General features: G+C 40.7%; 1 protein-coding gene across 1 annotated transcript in view; it reads left to right on the forward strand.

Moving 5' to 3' along the window:
- Positions 1–27,662, forward strand: part of CERT1 (ceramide transporter 1) — a 592,287-nt gene that overhangs the window by 343,035 nt on the left and 221,590 nt on the right. Inside the window, exons 8-10 of the mRNA XM_069223744.1 lie at positions 9,505–9,597; positions 10,487–10,570; positions 11,564–11,656. Coding sequence (XP_069079845.1) covers positions 9,505–9,597; positions 10,487–10,570; positions 11,564–11,656 — 270 coding nt within the window. The remainder of the gene's footprint in view (positions 1–9,504; positions 9,598–10,486; positions 10,571–11,563; positions 11,657–27,662) is intronic.

The following is a 27,662-nucleotide window of genomic DNA, read 5'->3' on the forward strand; positions in this document are numbered from 1 at the left end:
ATACTTACTCCATTGCATGGGCACTATTACTATATACACAACTCCTACCTCACCCTCTGCGGGGAAAACAATCTAAGATGGAGTCGATGCCCATGCGCAATGGAGCCGAAAGGGGAGGAGTCCCTCGATCTCGTGACTCAAAGACTTCTTTGAAGAAAAATAACTTGTAACACTCCGAGCCCAACACTAGATGGCGGGATATGCACAGCATGTGAATCTGCAGCGTCTCATGCCACGAACAGATGTACACTGGGTAAGTGACATTTTCCATATATATATATATATATATATATATATATATATTTTCCCAGTTTTCCATTTTTTACAGATAAGTACAGTCAGAAAACATTGTGTTTCCTGTCTTCTGTATTTGCTTTTAAAAGTGGAAAAGATAGACAGCATGAGGTGTTTAAAAAAAAAACAAAAAAAAAACAGGGTGGCTTTATCTTAAGTACAAGCATATATTATTAACATATATTAATATATATATATATATATATATATATGTATATTGTTTTTAAGATTTATTTATTGGTTTATCAGTGATATGCAAGACATTACATAAGAGCACTTTGATAAACAACAATACTATCACAGACAAGGCCCTTAAAACACAAACTACACTCAGCTGTAAAACAAAAGTTCCAGCCGTGAAAGCTTAAAAAGACATTGAATGGTGGGATGTACATAACCACAAATGAACCCACACCCCAACTCACCAGAATGAGACCTTAAGACACTGGAGATGCACAGACCTGGCGATTGAGGGGCAGCACCAAGTTCTTAATTTGATCCGGTGGTTCCCAGTGGGAAGACATTTTCTGCAAGCAAGAGGAGAAAAAACACAAAGGGGAAAGACTAAGGAAGTGAAAGATGGAAACCTCACAAACGAAGAAAGATGAAACCCATAAAAGAGAGCTAAGGGGGCACCGAGTATCTGGCAGTGGATTAAAGAGTATGCAACCTTGCTATTCGGAGCGTTGACATTTAATAGCGCTGGAGTGTAATTATGTTGTTTGGTATGGATTTACGTGGCGTGGCTTGGATTGGAACTATGTGTAATGATGAATTGTGTGCATTGCAGTTGTGTGGTTGGAGTGGAATTGTTTGGCTTTGAATTGTGCGGCGTTTAGTGGAGATGTGTATTGGAACTGTGTGGATAGGAGTTATGTGGTATTGTGTGTGGTGGTATTATGCTGAGTGGGATTGTCAGAGTGTAATTATGTGGAGTGGTATGTGTTGTGGAATGGCATGAAGGGGATTTGTGACGTGGCATTAAATTATATAGCATGATGTGGAATTTTGCGGTGTGTATTGGATGTATGTGGTTTGGAGTGGAGTTTGACAAGGGCCAGTAAAGCAAGTCGAAATGAGTGAAAAGTAAGTTGGGATAGTACTTCTGCCACTGCTATTACTGAATGGCCAGTAAAGCACATATATTTTATAGCACATCAATCATATCAATCCGATGTCAAAACAATGCTTTAGGTGAAGTGTGTGTTTAATACTAAAATCAATCTGGGCTTAGGAATAAAAAAACAGAACAACGTGCAGTGCCAGCTAGCAACAAGGCACCATAAATATAACTTGTAACGTACTGATGCAGAATCAATTTATTAAAAGTATGTAGCGTTTTGCTAAATTTGCAAAAAACGGTGCTGTAAAAGGCCGATAGAGCATCAGCAATCAGAAGCCCTTGAGGAGAGACAAGATGACTGCAGCACCTCCCGTTGTGTAAACATCTGAACAGAAATTGGAAAATAAGGCTGGAAAAGTATTTTATTTTTATTTTAACAGACTGAAAAGTCTTGTAAGCATTCTTGCTTCACATTTCAACCAGCAGAGCAGCCTGAGAAGATTTATGGCCCCAATAAACGAGAACCTATGCCCTGTGTGCGATGTTGAGTGCTGGCATGGAGTGGCCCTGGAGCAAAAGCCTCGAGATGCGAGGCTAAGCAAGTTCATTGCTTGTAGGCTTAGCTGCATTCTACCAGAAAGGGGCATAATGTTGCTGTCGTGAGCAGTGAGCTAAAACACTGGGTATTTCTATTGTAAAATAAGCTTACTTTAGGAGCCAGAGGTAAACGAGGACAGCACTGGAATCAGTCATAAACAAAAGTCAGCAATATGGGAGGAATGGAATGCTATAATAAAATGCAGGCAGCTACCAGCCTTAAACATCCACAGTGAAAGGGGAGCAGCCAAGAATTAACAAATAGCCCATCACAGCAACAGATAAAGAAACCAAAGTGGAATAATACAGTAGTTGGCCACTTCTCTGTAACAGAAAAAGAATGGAGAAAAAGGCAGAACTGACCACTAGTGAGCAAGAATTTTTAAAGGACACTGCAACCAACAAATGAAATCGCTTTAAGAAATAAGAAGTATGCACAAGGTCGAACGCTTAATCTACCTAAAGAGGGCATCCGAATTGACACAGCAACTTTGTTCCATATGTTTTTCGTGTCCCTATGGTGTTAAATATATAAAAGGTACTGCATGCAATCTGAAGAAAATACTGTTTCAACATTTTAAAACAATCAAAAGGACAGACTTCTAGCAATGATACAAAATGATGAAATATGCAGTATGACTAGTGTGATGAAGTTTGCAGGAGTGACTTAAGACCAATAAACCTTTATGCAGTTGATAAAATAAAAAATTGGAACATGGAGGAGAGTGCATGAGAAAATTGACTGTGCTCAAAATATATAATTAAACTTGGAAAAGTCCGCCCTTAAGGCCTTATTTACGACAAATAATTCTATATTCGTCTAGAGTAAAAACAAAATGCATAACCAAGGAAAGAAATTATCTCTTTTCACAATTGATAGATCCTATTACTTTCAAGGAAAAGTTAATTACTGTGCTGATGGACTACCAAAGGGTGATAGACTCAAATATTATAGTGAAATATTTCAAAGAATCATATGGACAGTAATACGAGGCATGATCAGAAAGAATGGTAACATATTACCCACAAGTGAGGACTATGATTTTCAGAAGAAATGTCAATCAATTTGAAAATTACTTTCAATAATCTGTAAATAAATAAAAATTACTATAAAAGTCTGACTCCCTCATGACATACATGAAAATCTACATCTTTTTATTCTTAACTTTGTACGATCATGCTACTGCAGCACAAATTAAAATAATGACCACATTCACAACAATGCAGTAATTGATGAAATGGAATACTTCCCTTTTAGAGTATAAAGAAGGAAAGGAAAAAGGGACCAACGTATGTGAACAAGACCTGGAGGTCAACCTTTATCAGTCAATATCACAAAATAAAATGATGGACAGAGTGTTGAAACTTTTGAAACGCTCACCACAGTCACAGATCTGGATTTAATCCATTGTTGTTTTGCTTCCCACGTCACCCCAGTTCGGACCCAGCTATATGCAAATCAGTGTTGACCCTGCTCCCAATGGGAGCAGTCCAGCCCGAACTGCCAAGCCAGGTCCTCCTTGGACAGGATTCAAGCCTCCTGGGACCGGTTTCAGGGTATAACCCTTCATCATCCAAGGCTATAGGAATGTTCTAGTTAGGTTTAGATTTTACACACACAAAACCATAGAAATCCAGCAGTTATAATTACACTTATCTCAAGAAACGATAACATGTGCCCTAGGGTAACCATAACTCATGCCGCCGCATGTAGTTTTCCTCATCAATAACTACAACTGCTGAATTTCTATGGTTTTGTGTTTAAAATCTGAACTTCACTCGAACGCTCCTGTGCCCATTTAGTGAATTTCTAAAAGTTATTTTTTTTAAAAATGGTTTCCTAACTTGAACGCTGCTGTAACTTTTTTTTTTTTCCCCCCTGTGAATTTCTTTTTTTATTTCTTTTTTTATTTCTTCTTTTATTTTTTATCGTAAAATAATATTTAGTTACCAAACGTTAATTTAGCAACTGCCACGCATGGCCTTTTGTCAGTGCGTGGTTGGCTGCATGCAGCCAACACTACACCGTGCGTGACAGAGGGATAGCTGCAGGCCAATGTCCCTAAAAGGCAGCTAACTGGGGAGGGTGTCCCTCCCCCAATAGGCCAATTTTGGACCTAAGTATTAAATCTCCTGGGGCCCAGCCATATTGTGAATGGGGAGGGGGACATGCAGTCCCTGTTTCTGTGCTGATTTCAGCCAGGAACCCCATCTACTGGTGCCTGCTCATTTTGTAAATGGGGAAGGGGACACTCAGTCCCTCCTGCCCGAGCAGATTTCAAGCCTGGAAACCCCATGGCTCTGACATATTGTGTAGCCTCTGTCCCCCGGGGCCGCCCCAGATTTGGCCCCCATCGGGGTCCCTCTGGGACCCCACCACCAAACCTAGAGTGCCACGGTATTTCTACCCTGCCCTCTTTTGGGATTTTTTGTGATTTACTTGGGATTAGTCAGTCACAAGATGGCTGCCACAACTTCCTGGTTGAAATGGTGTCAGCCAATCAGATTTCATTTTGAGATCTGTCCAATTCAGCCCCTCCATGTTTCTACATATAAATTAGTCTTTTTTTCTTTAGTAATTCCAAAATTAATGTATGGGTTTACATCAAATCACAAATAATATATGAGTAAGGAGAAGCACTTTACTAACAAATTGGTTATTATAAGAGGATTTACCCTTCCTCAACAAAAAAGGGATGGGTGGTTTCCCACCCACCCACAGTAAAAGCTCACCAAGTAATTGCCTGGCTTTGGGATGGTACCGCTTGGGCTGAGAATATTCTTTATGCCAAACCCCAGTGGCATGACTTCAGCATTGCTTCTGAAATAAGGAAAAGATAAAGGCATGCTTGAAAAGGGTAACAGAATTAATTATAAATTATACCAAAATAATTAGAAAAATACATTCTGAAAAGAATTGAAGCAAGTACAGAATGAAGAAGAGATAAATGAAGTGCCTAAGGCAACGGAAGACTGATAACAAAACATGAGTACATAAATGCATAGGTTTCAAAGAGATCAAGAAAACCATGAAATAAAAAAAACTGCATATTGGCAAAACTTGATTTACTAAAACAAAAGAACCTTAGATAAACTCAAGGAAGAAAATGAGCCTGCAGGCAGTTCTGACTTGCGTTCATTGGGAAATGGAAGCCTGAGACAGCTGGGTCAAATAATGGTAACTTTTCAACAAAAATAGGCACTTGGTTCTAAACCACAAACCAGTGGGAGGCAAAGAAAGGCCGAAATAGTTCAAAGACCGGATCAAAATGGATATGGCATGATGGAATCACATCCTGTGATGGAATAAATGTTGACCAACAAGAGCAACTAACAAGAAAAGAGCAACACAGTCTTCTATCACTGCAAGCTAAAAAACAAATCCGATAGTGGAAGACTTGCATATAATGACAGCTATTGGTGGACAGGAAGACATGAAAAAAAAGGGTGTTAACCTAGAACTCATCATTTGATTTTCCCTTGGATAGCATGATGATAGAAGGTTAATAATGGACTAAAAAGTTAATCAAAGGCATTTCCTATATTCCTTGCTGAAAACAAAATAGATGTTTTCTACAAAATGGTCCAAAAGGATATTGATACATTTAAGAAATCAGCATGTGATAGAAAAGAAATTATGGAGGACAAAAAGCTTTAAAAACAGATGATACAAATTAAGTCACAAGTATTCAAATAGGAGTCCAATTAAGGCAATGGATTTCACTTGTAGGCATCCATTCCGTTTGATTTTCAAACAAAAGCATGTAGCTATTTCTTGAAACCTAATAAAATCACTCAAATTAAACATTTGATTGTTTTAATAAAGATTATTAAAATTGGTTTGATGAATAACATCTTACCATTTGGAAATGAACAGCCATAGGCACCCCTATTGCCCGCAGCTCTGTGTGAACCTAACCATGGGCTGGTAAAAAGTTGTTTCCCTGGGTAGAAGGATCTGAGTGATATCTTGAATTGTGCTGTGGCTTATTGATTTATTTGTAATCCTTGATGAAAAAGCTTACATTTCTTTCAAAATTTTGAAAGCTTTAATAAGAATTAATTTAACATTTGCCTTACCAACCAGATTAGCAAAACAAAAATAGAGTACTTGGCTATAGTTGACTATGCAACAGATGAAAAATTAAAAGATGTTAAGAATAAAGGGAAATCGATGCGCTGATTCTGATCTGGGAAAAATATATTTTACAGCTCAGGTAATCTGCTTTCTTAATCTGGCATATCCAAAACAAGTGATTGAGAAAGCATATGGGAAAGCAAAGCAAAGGAAAGATCTCTCATTGACTAAAACAATATCAAAAACAAATATTAGAAGATTTCAAAACGTAGTTGATCAGCGCTTAAAACAAAGAATTAAAACAAATTTAATTGACCAAATATACCAACGGATATAGCAGATGATGCACATTGGCCCTAATATTGGAAATACTTTGGTCGATCAGCATTCCAAAGCTATTCTCAAGGCTTGGTCTATTGGAAGTATAATCCTGAAGGGTCTTTTCAGTCCGAGTGGAAACAAATTGCATTGTTAAAATTATCAGGCTTCGTCTCTTCTAAGTATTCCTCTTGTAGGTTACATGTTAATTTTTTTGTGTGAATGGCAAATATAAAATGCATGTTCAATATAATTTTTCATTGCATCTTGAAAATCAAGTCAGCTCATATGTCTAATCATAGTATTTGATCTAAATTGTGTTCTCTGCTCCTAAATAATTGTCATTCAGGTATGAACAATTTCATGGAAGTGCTAATTTCATTTCTCATTTATAACTCAAAGAGCACAGTTTCATAAAATAAGAGTTAAAAGGTAACAGGCCTGTTTCTGCCAATTGTTTATTCTGAAAGATTCAACAATGACTAGATAATGATAAATACGATAGAAACAGAATGTGAAGGGCTAGGGAAAAGAGCTTAATGTCAGAAGACTGAGACAAAACAGGCCATACAGGATTCCATCAGCTACTTCTGTTGAAGGCTGACGGAATGCACATTTAGCCGTCACTTGCTGGGCTGATCAGCCTGCCTTCCCATGTAGATGAGAATAGCGGGCTATACTATATTGAACTTCAACTTAATTATTCAGAGAAGTTATGGGACTATGTACCATATTTGAAACTGTAATCAGGCTTTTCTTTTTGGTGCTGAGTTTAGCTTAGTAGGCCAAAGATATGAGGCTGGGGTTGAAAGTTAAACAGCAAATATGTTGCAACATTTTCTGCTGTTCACTGTACTCGTACACATTGCAGTTGGTATTGTTTCTCTTTATTATAGTTATGATGCATACTGTGTGCACTACAATAGGATTTTGATTTTAAAATAAATCTTTTAATATATCCATTGTTTTCTACTGTTCTTGAGTGTGCTTTTCCAATATGAAAGAGGCTTTGTATTCTGCTAATTATCTCTGTGATACGTTATGCATCTTAATGTTACCTGACACGCATCTGGCTCAAGTACTGCTCAGTAGGTTTGCCAGGTGGGGGCACGTAGGCATAGTCCGTAGTCCCATTGGCCCTACAAAGCCTATTTCTGGGCCATGTTCTGAAGGATTCAGAAAACAGGATAGTCACAATAAAATTGGGATTTTGGAGATGCAGAATCTGCAAGGCATGTAAATATGGACTAAATAAAATAGAATACAGAATTGATGATGAAATGCAAAATAAAATGACAAATGTATGTCAGTACCTTTTTAATCTATTTACTGAAGCGTCTGTGAAACTTAAGATATGTTGGGAGCACCAGTTATCCTTTTAGAACATATAAAAGCTATAAACCTCAATGATTGGAGTCATCACATTGCACTTCATAATCCGAATGGAAATAAGGGAATTCCAACCTCCTGAAATATTTTAGAATTGGCGCTGTGTCAAAATTAGAACAAGGAGGTTATGGAACTGAAAATAGTAAGCAGCTGATACCTAAATAGATAATCAAGATATAAAGAAACTACACACGGGAGCCCAATCAAGATGCAGAATTATGTGTACACCTAGACTAAAATTAAAGAATGTCACACAGTAAAGCTGTCAGATTTTTGCCAGTGGGAGAATGGGTGCAATTCTGAAATACTCAGAAATCATGCTTAGATATTATGCACACATTATATATGCAATTGTGGCCCTTTTTGGAATATTGCACTGAAATGTGTATGATTGAGCATTGTCTACCAGATGGCTGTACTATTGTAAAAGAACAATCCAATAATGCAGTGCTTTGGATAGTGAGAAATTTGCATTCATTTGCCCTCCAGAGTGCATTATTATTTAAATGTGTCGGATTAAAATTATGTTTTGCTTTAGTTAATGAGAAATAAGAATTTACACAAGAAATCAGATTGCTCTTCAGTTCTCTGACATATGAGCAACATATCACGTGTACACCAGCACAATTGTTTATTAAACAGCAGTTTAGTCTCTATAATCAGCAGTTGTTTTCACATCCCAAAGTAAGACTTACAGCTATCTTTATTGTATTTGTAAAAGGACAGGTTAGAGATCCTTAGCATTACAGAAGAAATATGGAATGTCTTTAACAGCTCATTTTTGGAGTCAATCTTTTGACATTCAGAAAGCAGGGTAGTTTTTATCTTCAGTAGATAGTCAGTGATGGTACTTGGGTTCTCACTATTGGTTGCATGCAATAAATTTGAGTGCCGCTCCTTCCTGAGTAAAGGCATGCTCTGGTGATTGTCTTATTTGCTTTTAGCAGATTAAATGTTTTTAATCACCCTTTTCCTCTGGTGTTGGAGCTTAAGTTTCTTTCCACTTCAGTTGTTTTCAGATCTGTACTTGGGAGCAGTCCTTTTCCCAACCTACGTTCTTAAGCACCTTAAGTAAAAAGTACATGCTTAAATTTTCGAGGAGCATATTGGATAATTGCACATGGTCTTCTCTGTACTCATTCTCATCATACATAAGTGATAATTTGAGTGACAAGCGACCTCTATATTGATGCCGAGTGGTCAGAATCTATTCAAATTCTGACCAATCAACACCCAGTTCTGATTCTGCCTCTTGGTTGAAATTTCATATTGCTTCACGAAAATTGCTCAAGTTTGGATTGCCTATTGCAATCATAAATTTTCTTTTTTGTCCATTTCACGTGCAAAGACTGCTAACTAACTCCACAGTATTGTAGATCATGAGCCTCAGACGTGACGTCCTTGTTTTTTATGCTCTGTTCATAAAGGTGGTGCTTCCTCTAGCCTAAATATATTTTATTATTATTATTATTATTATTATTATTATTATTATTATTATTAATCTTCCGCTTTTTCATTTGAGAGAAGTCTTCTTTTTTTTTTTTTTTTTTTTTTTTTAATTTATTTTTTTATTAGTGTGTATTGGAGTGAAAAATTAACTAGTCCTAAAACACACTGTAGATCCCTTCTGTGTTTGAAGACAGTGGTCCAAATGTTCATTTTCATTTGCTACTTTTAAGTGGGTCTGCTTATACATCACACTCAACATGAATGACCGTAATATATTAACGGCCTGCCCTCATCCAGCTGCCTGTGTTTATTACAGGAGGTAGAAAAGAGACGAAGAATAGAAGAAGCCTACAAAGGAGCTTTGTCTGAGCTGAAGAAGAAAGCCCACTTTGGAGGGCCAGACTATGAGGTTTGTTCTGATAGATTGTACACTTTTCTGATCGCGCAAATGTTTGGCTTAATAGAACATTGTTGTGAATCCAGTAATGGAACAGTTCCATCTCAAGCTATATTTATACACTGACGTTTACTGATTCTGTGGATTTATGCCCGTGTACTCTGGGTAGTGCTGTTGTTCAATACTAATCTAAATTAGAAATCTAATTTGAGCATAGGGCACTGTACGTTAATCAAGAGGGGTGTATTATTCTATCAATGTATTTTGTTATGCAACATTAACTTATTGCTCTGTGATCATAGTGTTGGGTTAATTTGATAGACCAAAGAGTATGAATATTTAGACGTGTTTATATGACACAATTTGAACATTTGCACCATACACATGATCCATTCCACACTGTAGAGGAAAATGATTGTCAGTAAGTCTTCATGCCACTTTTAATCTAAATTCCGGTGTCTTTGGCGTTTAATATGCTCCTGTATGCACATATTCTTCCACCTACCGTTGCCAAGCCCTTTGGGCTCACTTAATTGGAAGTCCTCGTCATTGAGTGATCCTCAGTTATTGAAATAATGTTTGTATCGAAACAATCTAGTACCTCATTTGAAAACAAAAGCTAAATGCTCACACTCTTTTGGTGAAGCCTAAACTTTGCAAGGTGTTTTGTTCATAAAGTTAATGCATCAATGCCTTTTGTTTTGCTTTTTTTATTTTTGATAATGCCAGTTATTTTATTTATTTATTTTTGGAACCTGAAGGGCGGTTGAATCTCTAGTTTCAAAGTGTTACTCGAAAGCATGTGAAGTAAAGTCACTTCAGCTGTTAATTGTTAATCATTGATGTGCAGTGACTTCTGAAGTAAATGTTTTTACTTGCTTTCATTTACTTTTTGCCACAGGAAGGACCAAATAGTCTGATTAATGAGGAAGAGTTTTTTGATGCAGTTGAAGCCGCTCTGGACCGACAAGATAAAATAGAACAAGTATTATGCTTTTTTATTTTTTATTTATTTTGCTTAACTTATCCTTTAACAAGTTCATTAGTTGCAAATAGTGGCTATACTAAAGCCTGCACAACTAGAATTAAACTCACAAGTCACACAACCATGTGCCATTACTCTGGCAGATACTGCATAATCCTATTTTAAATGTTGCTACATAGTGGTAAAAGTTATTTCCTAAATATTGCTTCACCTGGAGTTTAATGCCCAGTTCCTTGCTCTGTCATGAGAGTTGCTGCTAGAGCCTCCTGTTAATGTATTTACATGTATGCATGTGTAAGTCTGTCTGCTAATAATCAACTGATACATTTGCTGAACTTACATTTGATTAGACTTGACATGCTTTGGAGACCACATTTGTGATGAGGATTAATGTAAATGTAAAAAACCTAGACACCAAACCCCAGATCTCCAAGTAAACAAATTGATCCATTGTATCACTGACATGACCTCACGGATCATCCGAGATCACTCTCCACCCTTTGTCACCAGTATTCGCATAATCCTTTATCCTTTAGTATATATTAAAACATTTGCTTACTATAGCCTGTTGGTCTTAGGTTCATACTTTGAACATGCACACTCTCCTCCTAATTAAGAAATACTGCATCTTTTGTGGCCTGTCTAGTGAATTGTTTAGACTTTCTTTTAAAAGTGGCGCATTTATGCACTGATAAAACCCGAGAATTATTATTGAGACAAATGCCACCTCTTTCCTTTTGTTGCACAGTGGAGATTTATCATTAAAACCATAGTCTTTCCTGAAAAATCTAGGCTACATTGAACTTATTTGAAAAAACGAGATTGTTTCAGTCCTCACTTTTCGTTTTGAGACACATGCATATAGACTCTGAATTTATGACATTAGACTTTGGGGAACACACATTTGGGCAGTTAAATTATATACTGAGTAAAGAAATGTGGGAGAGCTAATTGGCGAAACATAGATAATGTTTTTATTTTTACTTTCATTAGTCTCATTGTGAAAAGGTGCGACTACATCTATCGACATATCCAACTTCCAGTGATGTGTATTCAGCTGTGGGAACTCACAGATTATTCCAAAAGGTAAGCAGAATAGTTATGAATTTCTGTTAACACAGCAGCTGAATTTGTCCGCATCAATTAGTACTGTATCGTAGGTACCATAGATGGGTTTAGCCGATGATCATATTACAGGGTGAAGGCAGCCATTGTGCTGCTTTTGTAGTCTTCAGGTCATTTCCATTTGAAGCCATCATGCCCGGTGATTGTCTCAGACATAAGTTGTCAAGGTTTGGAACATCAGTATTATCAAACCCAACATTTAAAACATTAGTGTGTTGTAGCTGAACAACATACCTAGGACTGACCAGCTGCATCTCCGCAAGATACCCTTGAAATATGAATGCCATTTTGGCTCACTATTTGAAACCAGCAGTAGTATGAATGTTTTCGACAGATAAATTGCATGTTCTGATTTTTCACTTCATATGGTCAATTTTGTGTTCCTGTTTGTCATCACCTATTACAGGGAAGTTGTGAACTGGATGTTCTGTTTCGGTGCTTTGGTCTCATTGCACAGTTTTCTTTTTTTTTTTTTTTTCTTTCTGTCTCTGCGGTAGCCTTTTAGTCGCACTTCCTGTATGTCTTCCATTGATTTAGTCAGTGCCTTTGATGATCACCGATTCGGCTTGCAGGTATTGTATGTACACACAACTAGCTCCAACTCACCCTTCGCTTTATTTAATCTTAATTTATAAAACACTACTTCCTCAACATCTCAATACTACCAGATAGAATGACTAAAATATTTCAGAACCTGCAAGTGCTTTGCATGTAACATTGGATTTTTTTGTATAATGTATCATTATTTAACCTGTTCCTTAATAAATCCAGATTATTCCAAATTAACTCAGTCTTCGCTTACAATTTCCTCTGAGTGTCAGATACAGGCTGTGCTCTTCCCGGGTGCATGAGTCACATTGACTGTATTAGCTTGATATATTTATTGCCTAATTGGAGGCATAGACTTGATCCATATTTTTTTTCAGTGGTTGCTAATATACATCTGTCTGAGATGGCTCTTGCAGAAAAGTCTGTACTGGTGACTGTGCGCCTGTTTAAAAGTTTCCACTTAGCCCTCAATCTGACACAACAGGCTACTGTACTGCAAGTATAGCCTTTGGTAAGTAGACAACATAGGATGTGTATTGGTTCACATTTGTGTTCATATTAAGGTTACAGGTAATTAAACTCCCCACTGAGAGCATCACCTGGTCAGCTTTCTTCTGTCTGCTAGATGTGTACGCCCTCCGATTACAGTGATACCACCATGTTTGTACTAACAATTCCATGGGGCATGTGCAGGGAACATTCACAAATTAACATCTACATCTGTTGGGATCAGATACTACTCAGCTGCATTGTATTTATCTGCAAGACTAAATTAATACACCCCAAGGCAAGCTGGGTGCCACACGCCATCTTCCATTTGAACTACATGACATAGCTATAGGGAGCGCGTCATGCGGTTTTCAAACACCTAACATCCCTACTACGAACTATTCCAAAGACCGGTACTGGACATTTTGCATCGTAGTAAATTTCCGTGCATGCTGATGTTCTTTGACAGTACGCTCAGTTCCTCAAAGAATCTTGACAGTGACCAAAGTCCCCCATCCCCCCCGTACAGCACTCTCCACATTGAAATTTACAAGTAGCTTTGACACTTCAGGCTAGGTTTGGATTTATAGAGGGAATTATTACTAAAAAGTGACTTTTTGACATATCAACCAGGTAGTCTATTGTTTTTTGTTGTTGTTGTTTTTTGCAAGTTACTTCAGACAATTATCCAAAGGTAGCAGGTAATAAAATAGACATTTTGGTTCGCAGATGATACACTTTTAGTGGCATGCACATCATCAGGTCTGCAGAATTTGTTATGACTGTTTTTAGATTCTGCTTAGGGGTTTGCTTGCTATACTGAAAAAACAATGTAAGGTTTCTGTATAGTTAGACAAAGGTATTTTAGTATATTTGTCCGATTTTTGACTACCTGTGAATAAGATTAAGTTGTGGAGCGAAGAAGATACGTAAAAGCAACATAATTCTGTTTCAAAAAGTGCGTGCCACTGTTTGTATAGGTGATTGGGCAGACACGCCATTTCACCCACACTTAAGGTGGTGCTAGGTTCAGGCACATTCTATACCGGGCAGAAATTTGAGGTTTTCCAAATACCCTTACTTTGATAGATTTTCAGAATAGGTTGGTTAAAAGGAAAAAACAAAACACCTTAAGCTGTTCATGCTTACTCCTGAATATTCCTTTGTATATGGATCTTAAGCTGAGAGCTATTGCAGTCCTTCCTGGTTTGAGACCAGTGCTACATTGGGTCAGATTTTAGAGCACCTCAGAAATACATTCTTATGTGAATGGTTTGATGGACCCGAAGTCACTGCGCCAGTCCTTGCTCATCTCCTTACCTAAACACACTGAGGTCCCACTGCTCTAGGCTCCTACTAACCCCAGGTGTTACTCAACACTGATTACAAAATCTTGGCCAAGATACTAGCGGACAGACTTGGTCCCTTGGTCCCACTACTGGTACACACTGATCAGAACTGGTTAATTCCAGCCTGCAACATGTCATTGAATTTGCAGTGCTTCTTTTGGGTCTTAAAGTACTCTGCATATCCCTGACCACATTCTGGATGTCTGATACTAGACCTTGAGAAGGCCTTTGGTTAATTGGAATGGAGCTTTTTGTTTGACACATTGCAATGCTACGATATTTGGAGTGGCTTCCTTCACCTGATTAAACTCCTTTACACTGTGCCTTTAGCCAGAGTCAAGACTGGCTCCCATCTCGAAATGCAGAGGTAATCATCCGAAATACCCACTATCCCCATTACTCCTCTGTCTAGCCATAGAGCCACTTGCCATGGCTATCTGGGTCCAAAGCTCAGAATGGGGGTATTCCATTGAGACAAAACCTACACGATCTCTGTACGCTCACAAACTTCTCCTGTGTATTAGGAACATGTGATTGGCACCTGATACACTAGCCCAGACAGTCTGTGAATTTGTTGCCCTTCCTGGTCTGGGAGTTAACTGGGCAAAGTCATGCCTGATTCCATTTAATCCTTTTTTTCACTAATCTGCCCCTATGTCGCACCTCTCTTCTGCTCCCTCGCTGGTACCCTGAGAGAGTTCATCTGAAACAAGTCCTGCTGTAGGTTGGCATTTTCAAAACTGTATTTACCTATGGACCAATGCGAGCTTGAAGTACCAAATGTGGTACAGTAGTATCTCGCCTCTCCGCTCCAGTGGGTGGCTGGCAGGAATAGGGATGCAGCTCCCAGACACAGCTACTTTGTCCACGGCCTGGACCCTCTTGGCGATACTCTATTGCATCCCTATTATTGTGAAAAAACACTGGAGTCACTACTACTATAGGTTGTATGTAGGTGCTACTGTTGTAGCCTATACCTTACATGAACTACTATCCATATGCACCATCCCTGCCCTTGTTTGTCACTCCCAGTGACAGTCGCACCACCTCGCCTACAGAGTTCTCCACCCGGATGAAGGCTGGTCTACACACTCTGGGTGACTTCTACAAAGATGGAAGTGGAAGAGGTGGGACTACCACCAGTCCAATGTGTTTAACAGACTTTGTTACTTACAGCTTTGGGTCGCAAATGAGGAGATATGTTGAGGGAACTTAAAACACCCCTCACAATCCAATACCTGCACGTTATGGGGACAAGTAGGCAAGTCACAAGATGGTTTGCCGCTTCCTTGCACCAACACATGGCAGTACCACTCAACCTCTGAAGCAACACTGGGAAGAAGATCTGGCCTGCCCATGCACTGATTAGGACTGGGCTTCCATATTGAAGAGCCCGCTTTGTGTCCCTCAGAACACTCAGTTCTGCCTCATCCAATACTACATCACCCAAAGGGCTTATCTTACCCCTACTAAGGTTAAAAGATACTTTAAACAAACGGACGCCTATTGCCCCAGATTTCATCTACTAGATGCCGACCTCCATATGCTGTGGGCTTGTCCTCATCTCACCACTTAGTGGCAACACATTCACGACAAAATTGACCACCTGCACAGGATGCGCAGAATTACAAACATGGCAGACATGCATATTGGGTCTCTTTTGCAGAAATAGGTGACAGAAGGTCACCTCCTGCTTTCTTGATTTGGGGTTCTTGGTGGCTAAGAGTTCACTCATAAGACGCTGAATCTCCTCCTCTGATAGCATGAAGGCAGTCGCTTCTGTTGTGTGCCCAAGCTGACAGTATTGAGTTGCACAAAGAATACACTTTGGAGTTGCATAAGATCCCTATAGCTGTCAACTGGGACACTACACGACTTCCAAAATGAGCAACACACAGTCACAGACTATGCAGAAGCTATCGCGAGAACAGGTTAATCGGATGCAGAGACCAAATTTAACACTCACAAAAGCCAAGCGAGTTGACAGTGCTGGCCCCTCACACAAATTAGGATCTGATGGGTACTTTAGTGGGAAATTTGTACTTTGTTGTTTCATTTAGGGGGTGGGGGGGATATAGGGGAAAACTGGGGAGACCCATATTGGGCTGTTATGTCCCAAAGTTTATTTTTCTCCACTTTTTTTTTTTTTTTTTTTTCCTTTCCCTTCTTTTGTTGATGATCTTGATATAGACTTCCGCCTCTTCCAATGCCACATTTCTTAAAACCTGCAGTAAGAAACCCATGAGCGCTCGGTAACGTCCCCAATGTTTTCAATAGTCCATGCCTATAGCCTTTTGTTTGTGACTCTATGCCCATTCATTACTTCATGCAACACTTTTTATGCACAACAAACTCTGATCTTATGCTGTCTTCATATGTGTTAAGTGATGTGGATGTATATATGGCAGTGTCTTTGGTCCTGAACTTTCAACTCCCTTAACCATGTTCCTGTTTTTTTGAAAACCAATAAAACAGATTAAAAAAAAAAAAAAAAGAATGCTTTGAGGGACATGTTACATCAAGCAAGGAGGTAAAAACATTGTCTGGTGTAAACACGTCCGCAATTAAATTGGGACCATGGGTTCAGATCATTGAGTTTTTCTGAAGTGGTTCACCCACTGTCTTTAAATGTTGTGAGATTTGCCTATGGCAACTGGATACATGGGGTGTGGAGGAGTAGACCTGGTTAAGGCAGAACCATGGTACTTTTTGACTATCTGAAGTGTGACGCAGTTTGCATGCTACCTAAATTACATTAAAAACTAGACAGTGAAAGACTTTTACATACAATTTCGCCATAGTTACTGTTTCTTGTGGTTAGTCATACTCCAAGTCTGATGCTTAGATAGTGTTGAGTTTGTGTCTCATTTTCTGTTTTCTTATATGCAATACAAAGAGAAAAATGTTTGTCACTCGTTTTGACAAGATTGGGGGGCTGGAGGGATGTAGTCTGGTGAAAATGTTTGTGAAGGTGTAAATCGGACATTTTCTACCTTGAATCTTAGGCATTTCCCATTTTTTGACTGCTGCAAGAAAGATCTGTCACATCACAACTAAATAAGTTTTTAAACAGCAATTAAATTATTGAATTGTTATTTACAAAAGCTTTTAAGATTGTATGTCTTAATGCTATTCATTGTATCCTTATGTATGTTTTGTGGAACGTTTTGTCCAAACAAACCTTGTTGAGCTTTTGGTGCATATAACTAGAACCAAACAGCTCCACAGTGACCATCTTAGTCCTCAGGGATCTCTTTAATAAGTGTCTTAAGCTAAAATGGTCAGTTGGGGATCAGCAGACTTGTGGAAGATCATTCCATAAGGTGATCTTCTGAAATGGAAACAAAAACAGAGCTTTTATTGATTAATTCTGGGAGTTTGTGGTTGAACTTCATTGAAGGGTCAATGTTTAATTTTTAAAGACAGAATTTAGAGCCTAAGAATGGCACAACTTGACTATGAACTAATATGCAGGGGAGACGTAAAGAGGGGGAGGGGGCAGCACTAAGGACTTCGTCTTTTGCCATTGCTGTCCAATGTTCGAGGGCATTCAGACAGTTAGTAGACTTTTTATTCTTTGGCTGTTGCCACTCTAAATGTAAAACAGAATAGCGAATGATACAGTAATATGGAGCAGCATTTTAATGAGTATTGAAAGATCGGAGACCGCGTGTATGCCGGAACTGCTTAACAATATTTTTTAATAAAGATGGATTGAAAAGATGGTATTGCTGCCACCTATTCTATATTTGGTAAAAGCCACTAAAGTTCATAATGTCGCACTCCAGTCTCATACAAACTTAACAAAATACTGTAAACATTACAGACGGCTCTAAGGGCACCAAAGTTACAGTTCATCATTGTCCTGCTCTATTATGAGGTCATCCATGAAGAACAAACTCAAATAACATTTACTGGCACCATCACAAATGAGCACACAACCACAGCCGGACTATAGAGCAAAAGCATACAACGTAAGCACGCCTGTGACAGGTACAAGCACAGCATCTATCTACGTTTGGGCTCAAATCCCACTCTTCTTGCCAGTGTAATCATAATCTTTGGTAAGTAGATAAAGCAGGACAAGTATAAACAGGTGTGGTTTATCACACATTTTCAGGTCATGAAATTAAAGTTATGTCCCACCTGGCGCAGCATTATCTCCCTACTCAGCCTTCTTCCGCATAATGCTGACCCTTAACCAACAGTGACAATAGACTTTAATGTAAGTGATTGGAATGGTAAACCCGCCCTCACCCCCTTTTGTTTTTTGTCCTTTTACAGACCTTACTGGGTCTATACTTTAAGTACCTCGTCCTTTCGGGCCACCGGACGCGAAACATGTTGACCCATGTCTAGAAGCTTAGTGATAGTTTCCTTGCCCTGACTTATTTATAGAAAGTGGTTGAGCATTATCCCTCACATTCTCACTTTCACGTTGTTTTTAATCTTGGAATAAATCCTCGGTATTCGCTAGTAAATGACTTGGGTTTTGAGGTTTAGAACCAATTTAAAATTTTCCCTCTCCTGCTTGATGCTAGATATTCCACCTTGGCAGCCTGCACAAAAGATCTCCGGCAAAGAGCCCCCTTTTGGGGAGCCCGTCAGACATTGCAGCGCGGGTCAGACAAGGAGCATCTCCCGATGATGAAGCATGACATCCTAATGGGTGTGTGAGGGCTCTTGCTCCTAAACCTCCGGGTTCCCTATGTGTCCTTTTTGGAACAGCGTACTCTGTTTTGTTACTAGTCTGTTGGAAGAAAGTACACTGGACCATTAATCTCCCTGTCCCTCTTTATTGATATTGTTACCTCCTTGGCCATCGACCCTGTCACATGGATAATTGTATGTTTACGGATACGTTTGACTGTGAGCAAACTTCTTTTTCCTTTTGTCTCTCTCCTTTGTGCTCATGGCAGCCGTGGCGCTTTGAATTGGCTTGCTTATGTCAACTGTTTTAATTTTCATTTTCAGTTTGTGGCAAGAAAAGTCCAGTTAGGAATTTACAACGCTAATAGCTCTAACTCGAGTAAACTCCAGACCCATTGCATTGCAAATGCTTCTTTGTTTTGCTAAAAACTTTGGCACCGTTTGATGAATCCTAAGAAAAGATTCCAAAAAACGGTGGTCACTTCAACTGTTGTCTGGAAAGTTTCAGGGTGATCTGTCAAGTGGTGGCCGAGCAAAAGGAAGGGTGGGTGGGGGGGGGGGGGGGGGGGGGGGAAGGTCCCCAAACAAGTTTTACCCATTCATTTGTCCATAGGGATTTTGAACAGCAATAGCGCTGAAAGCACTGAACGGAATTACACGGAATTTGGCAGAAAGGTAGCTCTTGGTCCAGAAAGAGGCCTTTTTGTTATTTGGTGTATATCTGTTCAGTAGTTTTCTAGTTATTAAATGAAAAACAAATTTGTATAAATAGGGATTTGGCTCCTCCTCGGCTCCTCTGTGGATTCGGAGGAAAAGCAAGGCCCTGATTGGCTGGCCGCAACCTGACCAAAATGTTGCAGCTGCCATTTTGTTTCTCGCTTTGCCTGAGAGGTGGGAAAAAAAACTTTGTAAAAACATATGGAATTTGAATACAGGTATCCTGACCCCATAGCACACAAGGAGGGATCCCTTAGAGAATTCTCATGGGCAAAAAATATTGTCCTTTTTTTTCGGGTGATTAGAGGATCCTCCTCTGATCCTGGGGGGAAAGCAAGTTCCTAATTGACTTGCTGCAGCTTGACACAAATATTAACGTGTTAAAAAACAAACAAAACGATAGAAATTCACTGGGGAAAAAAAAAAAGTTTACACTGACAGTGTAATTAGGTTGACGTTTCACCCATACAAAATCATAGAAACATAGAAATTCAGCAGTTATAGTTATACTTATCTGAAGAAACTATAACTTGTGCTGGAAGTAACTTTGGGCAATGAGTTGTAGCTTCTTAACATAAGCAGAACTATACGTATTACTATAACTGCTCTATGGTTTTGTATAGGTAAAACGTCAACCTAAGTGTAACCTTTGTTTTTTTTTTTTTTTTTTTTTGTGAATATGTTTCTATAATTTTCCAGAGTAATTCTGTATTTCTGTGTCAAACGTTTTTTTTATTAGGTTGAAAGTACAGGAAGTCCTATTCTTCCCCCCCACCCCCCACCCCACCCCACTATAACTGAAGCAAAGACAAGGTGCTGGTTCGGATGGGGTAAGCAAACAGCGGCAGTCCCCTTGACAGTTATGACACTAAAGATCTCCATTTATATGTGAGGTTTTTAAATTCATCTGCAAAGATGTCTGCCATCCTCTTGATTACTCAATCGCATGTCCACCTTTGGAGAGCATTGACAAGCACTGGAGCCTCTTTCTTTTTCCAAGCTGCTGTTATTGCCATTTTAGCTGCACCCAAGCAGAGCCAAATCGCCTTATTTTCTGTTTGATGCTCAGACTCCTCTTAGTCCCAAGAGAACAAAGCTCATTGTATTAGGAATGGTGTATCCCAGTATATATGTAATGTAGGCCAGATTTTCATTCCAAAAGGGGCAAACTGTGGGGCAGTCCCACCACATATGTCTAAAGTTGCCCTGTAGTAGTCCACACCCTCTCGCACAAAGGCCGGATTTACCAGGGAATATTTTGTTCAGTTTGGTAGGGTAAAGGTACCAGTCATACAGGATCTTCTAATGGGCTTCTCTCAGGGCCATGGATCAATTCCATTTTTGTAAATCTCGGTACAGTCTATTCCATTGTGTGTCTGGAATGTCGTAATCCAATATATGTTCCCAGAAGGTGAGATGTCTGGGTCATGTCACACTTGCTCTAGTAAGTAGTAGGACATAAAGGCGGATAATATTCCACCTAGGAGGGTCCGCCCGGTGGACAAATTGTTTAAATGGTGTTAGGTCCTGTGTGGCTGCTAGCTGATTCCCTGGTTCAAGTGCCCAGTGCCGTAATTGTGTGTAGTGGTAAATGTCTGTGTGTGGGATACCAAAATCTCTTCTGCAGTTATCATATGTTAATTTGTCATTGTGGAATGGTCGGCTAGCACAAGACGGCCTCCTTCTCTCACACATCAAATGGCCCCAGTCAAAGGGCTGGGGGGGAAGGCTGGTTTGTTATGTAGCGGTGTGAATGAAAGGTCGTCCAGCTTAGTTGTTTTTGTCACTTCGTTCCAGACCTTTATAGTTGTTTTTATTGCGGTACCGAGATAAACGTTGAGGGGGGGGGGGTCTGTATGGCTTCCAAAATAGGTCCCATATAACCCTCCCCACTATGGCCTGGTCCATATGTAGCCAGTGTTTATCAGACTCTAAGGTACCATTCTCTAACAACTCTTAGCTCGGCTGCTTTGCAATATAATTGGAAGTCTGGGAGTCCCAGGCCTCCGGCTTTCTTTGGCATTCTTAACATTTTATAAGATAATCTGGCTTGCCAGATAAAGCATATGATGAGTTTATGCGAAGTCAAGAATAATATGCAATCAATGTCTAGTGGGAGGCTTTGATACAGGTAAAATATCTTGGGCAGAATTGTCATTTTTATGGCACTGATTCTCCCCAACCATGTGATAGGACGGGCCCTTCGTTTCAGACCCTCTTTTATGCTCGTCACCAGCGGGTCGTAATTCGCCCTAAAGTGATCGGCTTTATTTGGTGTAATTTTAATACCTAGATAGGTTATTTCCTTCGTTGCCCACTAAAAAGGTGTGGAGGCAGCAAGCCCTTCCATCTCTGGTAGGCACATGTTCTGATTTATCATATATTGCTTAAAGAGGTTAATTTTGAAGCCTGCTACCGCTTCAAAAAGTCGAAGTTCCTCTCGGAGGGAGATGGTCGAAGAGGACGGGTCAGTCCGTGTTGGGTGAACATCTTCAGCAAAAAGCGAGATCTTATGATGTTCTGTTGTCCCAAAGGTGATCCCTTGAATGGTTGGTGATGAGCGAATACACGCTGCCCAGGGTCTACACCTAGTACAAACAGTGGGGACAGAGGGCATCCCTGTCTCGTCCCCCTTGTCAAGGAGAATGTTTCAGAACTTCTGCAGTTCACCAAAACTCTGGATTGGAGTGCTGCATGATTGGCCTTAATCATGCCAATGAATTGGTCACAGATTCCATAACACCTAAGTGCATGGGTCATAAATACCCAATCAACCGATCAAATGCCTTCTCTGCATCAAGCCTTTACAAAATGGCTGGGATCTCTTTCTTATGAGCTTTTTCGATTAGATGTAGCACCCTGCAGATGTTGTGCGCTTGATGACCTTTTACAAATCCAGATTGATCTGGGTGAAACAGATTTGGAAGCAGGTCTTCAAGTCGAGATTTTAGTACCCTGGTGTAAGGCTTTGCATCTGGGTTTAAGAGAGCTATGGGCCAATAGGAGCTACATTCATAAAGGTCCTTCCCCGGCTTGGGAATGACCGAAATAAGAGCCTCACCCATTGCATTTGTGGTGGCTCCTAAGGTATTTATGTAATTGAATAGGGTAGTCAAGTGTGGTGTCCGCTCCGAGTGAAAGGTTGTATAAAATTGTACTGTCAGACCATCTGGTACCGGTGACTTGTAGGGTTTGAGGTGGTTAATCACCATCTGTACCTCATCCTCTTTAATTAGTGCCCCCAATCACTCTTTGTGCTGCTGTGATCTTGGGAAGAGCATAGTCTTCTAATTACTCTAATTGGGTATTATCAGAGGAAGACTCTGCTCTTGATAGAAATTCCCAAATATGTTTGGTTTTTCCACTTCTGAAATGGTCAGTTAATTTGTGGGTCATCGTATGTCCCCCCCCTATATATTCTCTTTCCCCTTTCGCACGAGTTGTCTGGCCAAGTGTGATCCAACTTTATTCCCTTGCTCATAGGACATTCTCTGTAGATGTAGCAACGTACGTTCTGCTCTGTTCTAACATATAGCGTTTAATTTACCTCTTAGAGCTGTAACAGAGCATTGGAGGGGTAGTGTTGGGTGTGCTTTGTGTGCTTCTTCAGCAGAGCAGAATTCCTCCTCTAATACAAGGCATTCCTTTTCCCTCTGTTTCTTCAGTGCTGCCTCAGGGAGATATATTTCCTATGTACCACTGCTTTAAATGTGTCCCATGTTATGCTCAAGTTAGTGTTTTAGGGGTTGATAAGCGAAAAATATTTCCTGATGGTGCAGAGTATGTCCTCAATCTGATGTGACCTTGACTGGGGCATGATCCAAAAGGGTGATGGAGTGAATTGTTGCCTTATGTAACTCCTGGACCACCCCTTGACTGGTGAAAATAGTCATTTCTAGAGTATGTGTGATCAGTGTGCGAAAAGAATGTGTAGTCTTTATCGTTAAGGTGAAGTGGTCTCCAAGTATCCACCAGTTCTATCTATTGCATTGCTTGTTTTAGTGCTTGCGAGAAATTACTCATTAGTGAGCAGTGGGAGTGTGTGATTTCATTGCTTGCATGCCACGTGAGGTTGTAGTCCCCCATCATAAACACCTCTCCCTCCGCAAGTCCCCCAGTACCTTTATGTACAGATGGAGGAATTTGTCTTGGTTAGTGTTGGGGACACATACTGAATCAAAGGCGGCTTGTCGCCCTTGCAGTGACCCCTTGAACATAACATATCTCCCCTCTTTGTGTGGTGACCTGTGGGTTGGAATTGCAAAGCTTGGGGACACATGAGAGCCACCCCATTATGTTTCATCATGGCTGATGATTTAACCCCTTCGCTGCCAGGCCTTTTCCCCCTCCTGTGCCAGGACTTTTTTTGCCTATTTGGGGCAGTTCGTGCTTAGGCCCTCATAACGTTTTGTCCACATAAGCTAACCAAGCCAAATTTGCGTCCTTTTTTTTCCAACATCCTAGGGATTCTAGAGGTACCCAGACTTTGTGGGTTCCCCTGAAGGAGGCCAAGAAATTAGCCAAAATACAGTGAAAATTTAGTTTTTTTTTTTTTTTAAATGGGAAAAAGTGGCTGCAGAAGAAGGCTTGTGGTTTTTCCCCTGAAAATGGCATCAACAAAGGGTTTGCAGTGCTAAACTCAGCAGCTTCCCAGCTTTCAGGAACAGGCAGACTTGAATCGGAAAACCCAATTTTTCAGCACAATTTTGGCATTTTACTAGGACATACCCCATTTTTGCAATTTTTTGTGCTTTCAGCCTCCTTCTAGTCAGTGACAGAAATGGGCAAGAAACCAATGCTGGATCCCAGAAACCTAAACATTTCTGAAAAGTAGACAAAATTCTGAAGTCAGCAAGGGGTCATTTGTGTAGATCCTACAAGGGTTTCCTACAGAAAATAACAACTGAAAAAGAAAAATATTGAAATTGAGGTGAAAAAAACATCAATTTTTCTCTACGTTTTACTCTGTAACTTTTCCCTGCAATGTCAGATTATCGAAAGCAATATACTGTTACGTCTGCTGGACTCCTCTGGTTGCGGGGATATATAGGGCTTGTAGGTACATCAAGAACCCTAGGTACCCAGAGCCAATAAATGAGCTGCACCTTGCAATGGGTTTTCATTCTATATCGGGTAGACAGCAATTCATTTGCTGAAATATAAAGAGTAAAAAATTGCTATCAAGAAAACCTTTGTATTTCCAAAAAGGGCACAAGATAAGGTGTTGAGGAGCAGTGGTTATTTGCACATCTCTGAATTCCGGGGTGACCATACTAGCATGTGAATTACAGGGCATTTCTCAAATAGATGTCTTTTTTACTCACTCTCCTATATTTGGAAGGAAAAAATGTAGAGAAAGACAAGGGGCAATAACACTTGTTTTGATAATCTATGTTCCCCAAAGTCTCCTGATAAAAATGATACCTCACTTGTGTGGGTAGGCCTAGCGCCCGCAACAGGAAACACCCCAAAACGCAACGTGGACACATCCCATTTTTTTTAAAAGAAAACAGAGGTGTTTTTTGCAAAGTGCCTACCTGTAGATTTTGGCCTCTAGCTCAGCCGGCACCTAGGGAAACCTACCAAACCTGTGCATTTCTGAAAACTAGAGACCTAGGGGAATCCAAGATGGGGTGACTTGTGGGGCTCTGACCAGGTTCTGTTACCCAGATTCCTTTGCAAACCTCAAAGTTTGGCTAAAAAAAAACATGTTGCTCACATTTCTGTGGCAGAAAGTTCTGGAATCTGAGAGGAGCCACAAATTTCCTTCCACCCAGCGTTCCCCCAAGTCTCCCGATAAAAATGATACCTCACTTGTGTGGGTAGGACTAGTGCCCACGAAAGTAAATGGCCCAAAACACAACGTGGACACATCACATTTTTTCATAGAAAACAGTGCCTACCTGTGGATTTTGGCCTGTAGCTCAGCCGGCACCTGGGGAAACCTAGCAAACCAGTGCATTTTTGAAAACTAGAAACCCAGGGGAATCCAAGATGGGGTGACTTGCGGGGCTCTGACCAGGTTATGTTACCCAGAATCCTTTGCAAACATCAAAATTTGGCCAAAAAAAACCTAGTCTGAGGGTAGCCACAAATTTCCTTCCACCCAGCTTTCCCCTAAGTCTCTCGATAAAAATGGTACCTCACTTCTGTGGGTAGGCCTAGTGCCCACAAAAGGAAATAGCCCAAAACACAACGTGGACACAAACTATTTTTTCACAGAAAACAGAGGTGTTTTTTTGCAAAGTGCCTACCTGTGGATTTTGGCCTCTAGCTCAGCCGGCTCCAGGGGGGGGCAGAAATGCCCTAAAATAAATTTGACCCCCAAACCCCCCTCAAATCCCCCTGCCCGGGAGCAACCCTTGCCTACGGGGTCGCTCCCCCTGCGCGACATTGGTGCCAAAAAACAAGTCCCTGGTGCCTAGTGCCTTGGGGGCAGATTGACCTAAAATCGCCCAATTGGGGGCAGATATGGTCTAAGTACAATTTGCCCCCCAGGGCAGCGACCCTTGCCTGATGGGTCACTACCCATCTCTAAAAAAAAAAAAAAAAAAAAACACACACAAAAAATTTGCCCTGGCGCCTAAAGGTTTCTGCCCCCCCCCCCCCCCCCCCCCGGGGCAGAAATGGCCTAAAATTTGCCCCCCCAACCGTCACCCATGGGAGCGACCCTTGCCTACGGGGTCGCTCCCCTGCGTGACATTGGCGCCAAAAAACAAATCCCCGGTGCCTAGTGGTTTCGGCCCCCTTGGGGGCAGATTAACCTAAAATCGGCCGATCTGCTCCCAAAGCGGGCAGAAATGGCCTAAATACAATTTGCCCCTCCAGGGGAGCGACCCTTGTCCAAGGGGTCGCTCCCCATCTGTAAAACAAAAAAAACAAAAAAAATCCCTGGTGCCTAGTGGTTTCTGCCCCCCTTTGGGGCAGATCAGCCTAATCAAAATAGGCTGATCTACCCCCCAGGGGGGCGGAAATGGCCTAAAATATAATTTGCCCCCCAGGGGAGCGACCTTTGCCTAAGGGGTCGCTCCCCACCTAAAAGAAAAAGAAAACATAACAAAAAGAAAAAAAAAAAGATCCCTGGTGCCTAGAGGTTTCTGCCCCCAGGGGGGGCAGAAAAGGCCTTCCCAAAAAAATGCCCCCCCTGGGAGCGACCCTTGCCCAAGGGGTCGCTCCCTTTTGTCCGTTTCAGAGAAAAAAATAAAAATCCCTGGTGTCTAGTGGGGTTTCAAAAGCCGGATTGCAAGCAATCCTGCTTTTGAAACCCTGGGAGAGACTTCAAAGGGAAGGAAATACATTTCCTTCCCTTTGAATCCCCTCCGGGCCTCCCCCATGGGATTGAAAGAGAAATGCTTTGCATTTATCTTTCAATCGTGCTGGAAGCAGAGCTTCCAGCGAGATGGGGGAGACCCTGTGACTAATCAGCACGCGCTAACTTCACAGGGGGGGTGGGGGGTCAGGGGGGGAAGGGGAAGGGGAAGGGCTTCCCCATCCATCCCTGACTTGGGGGGGGTGGGAGGGGGAACCCCACAGAGGGAGCGCTAGCGCTCCCTCTGGGCTCTGTGACTAGGACGTAATGGTTACGTCCTGGGCACAGCAGCACTGTGCCTCAGGACCTAACCATTACGTCCTGGGCACAGAACAGGTTAAGAATTTGTGGGTATTGTTTGTTTGAATCTATGATCCTCCCCCGTATAAGGTAGGTCTCCTGCAACGCTATCACATCCTAGTGTTGGGCTGTTAAATATTTCCACATTTCATGGTGATTCGCTGGTGAATTGAGCCCTTTTAATGTTTCATGTATTTAGTGTCGCTACCATAGTAATTTCAGGAATATATTATTATCTGTAGTATTAAAGGAGCAGACCAGTGGTCGCTCCTCTCTCCCCTCGGACCCCTTCCTCACAGAGCAAAAAATAAACATGAGACTCATTCTCTCTCTCTCCTCACTGTCATATGTTTCATACTTCTTCCTAACCATCTTGGGTCTCCCAAACCATTGTGAACAATAAACATTAAACCATGTAGGAACAACTTGTCCAAAACTTTGAAACCTTAATGCTAGTGCTAGCAACAGCTTGAGCTACGGCTTAATTCCGCTTATGTCGCTATGTGTTCTTGCACTGTTGGGATCAACAATAGGGGTAAGTGAGATGAGTTACATGTTCAGTAAATGGAACTGTTGTGAAAGAGGCACAGCTGAACATGCTTCT

Source organism: Pleurodeles waltl, chromosome 1_1, assembly GCF_031143425.1.
Source record: "Pleurodeles waltl isolate 20211129_DDA chromosome 1_1, aPleWal1.hap1.20221129, whole genome shotgun sequence".
Classification (NCBI taxonomy): Eukaryota; Metazoa; Chordata; class Amphibia; order Caudata; family Salamandridae; genus Pleurodeles; species Pleurodeles waltl.